The sequence below is a fragment of the Lygodium microphyllum genome, chromosome 29 (genome assembly GCF_053477565.2).
Source record: "Lygodium microphyllum isolate KBCC chromosome 29, Lygodium_microphyllum_v1.1.10, whole genome shotgun sequence".
NCBI lineage: Eukaryota > Viridiplantae > Streptophyta > Polypodiopsida > Schizaeales > Lygodiaceae > Lygodium > Lygodium microphyllum.
The window spans coordinates 93,727,345-93,735,136 of NC_141163.1; the positions used below are offsets into that span (position 1 = coordinate 93,727,345).

General features: G+C 36.6%; 1 protein-coding gene across 1 annotated transcript; it reads right to left on the minus strand.

The window, feature by feature from the left end:
* Positions 1-3,092: 3,092 nt before the first annotated feature.
* Positions 3,093-5,779, minus strand: LOC148010919 (omega-3 fatty acid desaturase, endoplasmic reticulum-like). Its single transcript, XM_087671596.1, has 8 exons — positions 5,265-5,779; positions 4,816-4,905; positions 4,657-4,723; positions 4,416-4,505; positions 3,985-4,170; positions 3,810-3,890; positions 3,506-3,643; positions 3,093-3,281 (listed from the first exon to the last, which is right to left on the minus strand). Exons 1-8 carry the CDS (start codon positions 5,777-5,779, stop codon positions 3,093-3,095), a joined length of 1,356 nt encoding a protein of 451 aa, XP_087527722.1.
* Positions 5,780-7,792: the final 2,013 nt, after the last annotated feature.

Below are 7,792 nucleotides of genomic sequence, written 5' to 3' on the forward strand. Positions count from 1 at the left end.
TGTATGGAGCGGATATAATAACATTAAAGCATTCCAATTCACTAGCATGCGTGCATGTATGGAGCGGATATAATAACATTAAAGCATTCCAATTCACTAGCATGCGTGCATGTATGGAGCGGATATAATAACATTAAAGCATTCCAATTCACTAGCATGCGTGCATGTATGGAGCGGATATAATAACATTAAAGCATTCCAATTCACTAGCATGCGTGCATGTATTTGAAAGAGAAATGCAACTTGTTTAGTCATTCCTTTGCTTCAAGGAAACACCCAAACTTGATACACAAAACAAATAGAGAAAGAGAGAGGTGAATACCAGTGGTGGAGATCTATCACGACCATGAATTCCATAGCCAATGAGGGCAAGATGGACGCATGAGAGTTTTCAAGCTACATGAGAGTTTTCATGGAGTAGCACATGTGTATTTGCATTAATTTCAAGTCTATAAGCAAAAGTACATAATCATGAGATGTAGGGAATCCTAGGTATGCATGTATGAATTCCCAGAGTTACAGCAAGGGGTAAGAGAGATCAAGCCACATTAGAGTTTTCATGGAGTACCACATGTGTGTTTGCATTAATTTCAAGTCTATAAGCAAGAGTACATAATCAACAACCATAAGAGGGGTTGGTAAAGCTATCAAGGGTAGCTAGTTATTATTGAAAGAGCCATATCACTATGTGGAGGTTCCATGCTATTATAGTTCCAACTTTCTAGACATGCAAGATATGTGCAAGTTTTGATTGGAAATTGGCAAGTGATGATGGAAAATGATTTGGTTTTTTGTCAAACTCTGTATCAATGGTAACATACTAGTTTAAATTGGTCTATCCTCATTGTGCAATCCATTTGCTAGCACTATGCAGGTATCCAAACACATACAATATTTTACTATATGGTTCAAATCCTTATAGGCAACAACACCAAGTGAGATCATGGCATGACTATCTTGTGAGGACTGGTTAGCAACATTGTCAAGTACAATGCTTACCTATGTCAATGTGAAAGCTAGCAAACATGATTGTCAAAATTTTCATTCCTTCACTATACTTGTGCAATACTTTTGAAAAATAGGTGTCTATAAGTTTGAAGAAACATGTAAAATACCATCATCCTCTTTGGAATAAATAACTAATAGGCCTTATTCAATTGAATGTTCTAAATCTACATCTGCATGATTATGATGTTGCTGTTAGTTGGAACTTAGTAGATATTGGCTATTGTTTTTAATATCCCAAGACTCAACATGATCATCAACAAAGTCATAATCATGTTTCTTATGAAGATGAAAATGTGGTTTTTGGGAATATTGAGATTGCTAATGACTCATGATCTTGATTTTTCGCATGCTTCTCATCATCAAACAGTTGCCATTTGTACGGGTCTTAATCCAAATGGTACTCTTGACAAAATGATATTGTCACATAAACTACTAAACTTAATTGGCATCAAATAATGACCAAGGTAAACATATTGCTCATGGCGCTCCAGTGAATGGATGTGAAGGACTATGATTAACCTAGTCATGTACTCATTCAGTTGGCTGACTTTAAGTCCTATGCCACTACAACTCCCATGCCATTGATTAAATGCTTTTAATAATATTTTGACCCTTTTCTATACACATTTTCTCATTGAAAAGAAATTCTTTCATAGTGATGTGAGTTCTCATCAAACTAACATGTGACATGCCAAACTATTCTTGTTTGTTTTCGTGGATGTAACAAAGTACTCTTCAAAGCTTGCAATACCTATTGAAGCCCATCCTTCTAATGTAAGATGTAGCAATATACAAGAACATGGTTTACTAATATAATACTTATATATCATGAAACTAAGCCAAACATTTACCAAGTAAACTAAGCTAACAAGATACTTAGATGTACTAACATAGCAATACTAAAATAGTATAGTTAACTTGTGGTTATGTCCTACTTCACATATCCTCTTTAATAATGCTCTTAATGTAATTACCAATGCATTAATTCATATTCAAAATGATAGTTGTGCCACTAGGTAACATGACAACTTTATTAAGGGTAGTATTGTTGGAGCTATGTATAGCTCATCCTATCTAGACTAGGTCTCACCTATATATATGTAGATTATGATCGATATGATATAGTCTTTGGAAGTGTATTCAGTGTGTCTCTTCTCTCTCTATTGCATCTCTACATATCTTCTCTCTCTACATTTCAACAAGTGTATTGTTACAAGTGAGAATAAATTGCAAGGTTAAGAGATAAATTTTAATGATGTTCTATAATATGTATCAGCATGTGGTGATATGGAAAGTGAAACATTGAGAATGCAATAGCTACAATGAGATTGTACAAGAATGACCTAGATGTATTGTAATAAAGAAGAGCGTGCGCGCGCACACACACACACACACAACATAGCACTAAATGTTGATAGATAGCTTACTACACCTAATAAAAGTGTCCATTTGAATTATCGTACCTAGATACAAATATCTTGTCTTGTAGATCATGACAACAAATACATTCAATACATTATGTATAGCGAATTACACACACCATCAAATACCAACATTGACTTGTTTTATGAATGATTGAACACTCATGTATATTCCTAAACATATGGGTTTGCATTTCATAGTCAATGAGAGATGTAACTCTTACTATCAAGGCCTTCCTACCTGAATGGGAAAATAGATTTTAATAGAAGCAATAGCATTGATTAACAATTACAAAACTCTTTTCTATTGAATCCACGATCAAAATTTTCTTTTAATTTGCTCCTTAAGATTTTTAAAAGAGATGGAAAGTATAATATCCTATTAGTCAAATGATGCACACACACACACACACACACACACACAAAAATAACTTAGACTAAGAACACTAAGAGACAATCTTCTACTCAAGGCCACAAGTTTATCAATGCACTCATAAAGCAAGGAAATTTTTTGAATAGGAATTCCACAAAAACTTTCATTGATAGTAGCTTGTATAGATCATATTGCCACATGGAAAGTGTTATTACATGTAACACATTGTGTAGGAACCTCAGATGGATAGTTGAAGAGAAAGAAGCACCTAGGAATCATAAGTTGTGTTCTTACAACATTTTATGCTCAAGAGTATCTTTTTCCTTCTCACACTTGTAGAATATAATGTCGCCTTCATCATCCACAAAGTGATCTTTTGAGATGCTTACCAAAAATTGTTTTAAAAGGTGTGTGGGAAGTGGCTGTGATTTCTTTGGTTGGCGATAGTAGTCTCCTAGAATAGGTTTGATAGCATTCGTCTACAAAAGAGAGACAAAAAGGGTCAATATGAATGTATTAAACATTATATCATGATGTTTCACAAAATTAATCCCACATGGCACAATCTTTTTTGTAGCATGATTATTAGAACTTGATATAGTGTATATATTAATAGAACTTAACAATTAATTTGCACACTTGAAAATCACCATAGACTAGACTTCTAAATACATCACATCCACTACACAACAACATCACTCACCGCTTCCACAAGGTGGTAATGAGGAATTTGAGGAAAAAGATGATGCACAACATGTGTGCCCACATCATGTAAAAGTTTAGTCAACATGCCATAATCACGATCAATTGTGGACAATCCTCCTCTTATATAGCTCCATTCCTATGATAAGTCAAACAAAATGTTATATCACCTAATGGTCATACTACTTAGTTATTAATCTCTCAAGTTTGTAACCCATCCAAATCCTACCTCCTTTTTTGCCATAGTATCATGATATCAAAATAATTGAATTCCAACCCTTCATAATGTATTCAAGATGTAATACCTGTCCTCTATACCAAGGCACCTTCTTTTCAAATCCATGATGTTGTAAGTATGTTACAATATCCAACCACATGAGAAATTTCTACAAGATTAAGAGAAAACAAGATCAAATAATTTGGCATTGGCATGACTTGTATATATGAAGCACGACTACAAATAATAACAATAAGTCTTACCAAGTAGGGTACAAAGTACAACTTGGTCATCCATAGTAAACCCAAATTGAATGTTAACCACATAAGCAAGCCAATCATAGCAAGCCACCATAGAGTTGAGGTGAGCACATCCTTTCTCTCACTCGGCTTGAAAAGAGGACTATCAGGATGGAAATGAGAGCCAAATTTCCCAGGGCTTCGCGTCCACTGACATGACAAAAAACATGAGGCTGCATGAGCATGTGTAAGAGCATTGCCCTTATTATGAGCATTGTTTCCTAAAAGAAAACCACTTATCTCAAGTTAAATTGGCCATTGTTTAAAGTCAAATTACTTTTTGACCATAGCATTGTAATAGCATATGCCCTAACGAGCAATGCTAACAATTGAATTCATCAATGCTATCACATATATAACAACGAAAAACTAGGGTATAGACGAATTATAATCACCAAGTAGATGGGGTATGCAAAAGCTGCTAATGGGGTGAATCTGAAGAGTTTTGTCCAAATGTCTAGCTCTGCATACATCGACTCTTTTACCTGCACATCAATCAAAATGGCGAAGTAAAAATATGTGGACCATAAGTTCTTTCTTTGTAGCAAGCAGTAAGAGCATCTTACTGCACGTTAGAACTACTTTTTCTTTGTAGAAGAGATATAAAAACTTTCGTCACTGCTTGTTATTACCTACCGGATGCCAGGACTCATCATTTTCTGCATGGCCATGATTTTGGTGGTGGTTTCGATGACTTATCCTCCTGTATAAGGAAACGGTTGCAGTTTTAGTAGACATGCATCTCAATCAGTTACACAGGATTAAGAAAGCGAAAGATCATAATATACTACTGACCAGCCATGGTAAGGGACGAGGACGAAGGTATGCGCAAGGTGGCCGACAAAATGGTTGACGGCTTTATGGTTGGAGAAGCTGCCATGCCCACTGCAATGCGTCCACACGACAATGGCTAATGTAATGCTCATTTTCACTCGACATCAAACGCAGATGGCAAGGGGAAAACATGCGAGACACTAAGCTGTCCATGCGACTAGTGATGATGCTCATGGACGTGAAATAATGAGATAAACTATCGTCCTGATGGTGATCAATGCATAAATTTCAGAAGATGGTGGTGATAGTGATGGGTTTAGGGTTATGGTGAAAGGATTATGATCGTGATGGGATGCTAACTATACTGATGATCAAGAGCGTGTCTTTAGCAATAAATGATTGTGAGTTATGAGAGGTGGTAATCAGTGCAATAAGATGAGACGATGATGGTGTAATTATGAGATGCTTACCAGTCGTGACCTAAGACGAACAGAGCCCAGAACATCATTCCCTGGGCGAGCCAGTAGAAGGGCCAGAGGAGGGGAGAGTCGAGGTAGGAGGCGGCGGCCATGAGGGAGGCGACGATGAGGGCGTCCTTGATGAAGAAGGCCAGGGACCTGCAGGTGCTCTTGCGCCAGCATGTCGCCGGTATCGCTGCGCGCAGCTGCCCGATCGTAAAGGGAGGCGGGGCCGACGCATCAAAACTGTCGCACACGGTCGTCGTCGATGCGCCAATCATGCCTTCATCGTCGCAGCTATCGACATCATCCTTCATCGCATAGCCACTATCACCATCCTTCGGATCGTTAAAGCAGTATGTCGTCATTGGGTTCCCTCCACGTCCGTCTGCTGCTCCGGCGGCCAGTAGGTCACTATCATCCAACATCGCACCATGGTTATCACTATATTCTTCCCTGTCACCTACCGATCTCCCTGTCGACCCACTGATCTCATCATCCCTTCCTCGTCTTGATACTGTTGCCATCTCTTCCTCTTAGCTACCTCCGGTAAGCAATGCTCTCTCTCAGCTGGCCGATGGACTCTACCCTTAATGGTATGATTGAGGACCTGAAAGTACGATATTCTTCTGCCATTATCCTGGTTTGATCTTCCCTGGCCGACTTACTGCTCCTCCGACTGCATATATAAGTGTCCAAGCCCTAAAACGCGTTTATAGCATATTTTTTATTTCATTCCTTCCCCAGTTCGAGACCGTGGATTATTAGTTCGAGGTCGTGTATTAAATGATTTACAAGGTTTTACTAAAATATAATTTCCCTTCTTCTATATTCTTTCCCTCCTTGACCAACATCATTTTTTTCGTAATAAGAGTCCTTTCTCAAATGCTCACTATTGTTTTCGTTTTAGCTTTTAAGCATGAAAAGTTTACCATGATCTAAGATAATTTGAGAACATTTGTGCCATTAAAAATTTATTATTTTCTCAAATATTTAACGATAATTCTTAATAAATGCTAAAAATTAATAATAATTAAAATAATCTTTAAAGGTAAATAAATAGAGAAACTTGATAAAATTTTTGAATTAATTGGGATAATTTAGAAATTTTGATAATTTATTAGAAATTTTTTTGCATTATCATTGCAATTTATAAAAATCATAAAATTAATATAAACATAAATAATATTATGTTAAATAAAAAATTAATTTAGTTTGGAAAAAATCATAATTAAACATTTTAAGTTAATTAAATAGAAATTTGAGTGAATTAGTTGACGCTTCTATAAATATATTTAAATGTAAAAAACTTGATATTACACATGGGTAAGGGATGGCTATGTGTGATTGGTTGCAAAGGTTAGGTATGCTATAACAAGCTATAATACCATGCCCATGAAATTTTTATCCCTGAGGAAAAGGGACTAACAGTGAGAAGCACAACCAGTGACCATAAACTCTTTAGTAATTGTATCGTCAACAATACATCTAGCTTCTAACCACCATGTGTAAAGCAAAAATCCTCATCAAATAATACCACTTCTCCAAATACAACTTCTAGATGTCCCTAAGCATTTCTCATCTTTTGTGTACATTGAAGCATGCTAGGTACGATGGTGAGTGCCATGGAGCTAGCACTCATGTAAGAGGGGATAATGTTAACTTCTCTTTGACCTATAGTACTGCAATATTTTAAACATTGTTATTCACATAAGCACTAAGATGCACCATCATTGTAATATCAATTGAAATCTATGCTCACTCTTGTGAAAATTGTAAAAAATCTTGGGGTTGGTAAGAAGAGCCACAGCCATGTGATGATTGTAGGTGCCAATCTTCTGTTCATTTTTGTGGGGAGTAGTCCAGTTAACATAATTGTATTTAAGGATTAAAAAGGATTGTAGAAAGGGCACCCAACTTATGGAGGAAACCCTCAATCAACCAATGGAGGGACTCCTAAATCCTTAATCCATGTATAAAGCTAAAAAGTGAATAAAAGTTCTCGTTTGGCATGTGCAAACTTGGGTACAAACATTGAGGGAGAGGTCTAGGTAGAGAATGTATGAAAAGTTATTTTGGTGGACTGAAGCCCCTTTCCATGAGGATCCCCATAGCATAGATATCGACCCAACAAAAACCCAACCACATGTGTAGTACCACCAAAATAATGCTATGGGTGCGGTCCTCCAAAATGATGAGGGAAAGGAGGTCACGAGCTACATGCATGGCTACTGCACAAACTATAAAGATTGCTTAAGTCCTTTGAAGAGCAAGATCCAAGTGCACTCTAGGCAACCATTTCTACAAGGTTTGAGAAATTCCTTAATCCCCTACATTTGAGATTCATAGACCATTTGTCATGAGAGAAGATAAGAAAGATAATTGCTAATGGTTAGTCTATGTTTGAATTGAGAACATTAGAAAATAATAGCAGACTAGAAAAAGGCTTTGATTAGAGGCCAATATCAATCATTTCACATAGTCTAGAGTGAAGCTCAAAGTACGGTAAAGCATGGATTCTTTAGCCTACAATAGAGGAA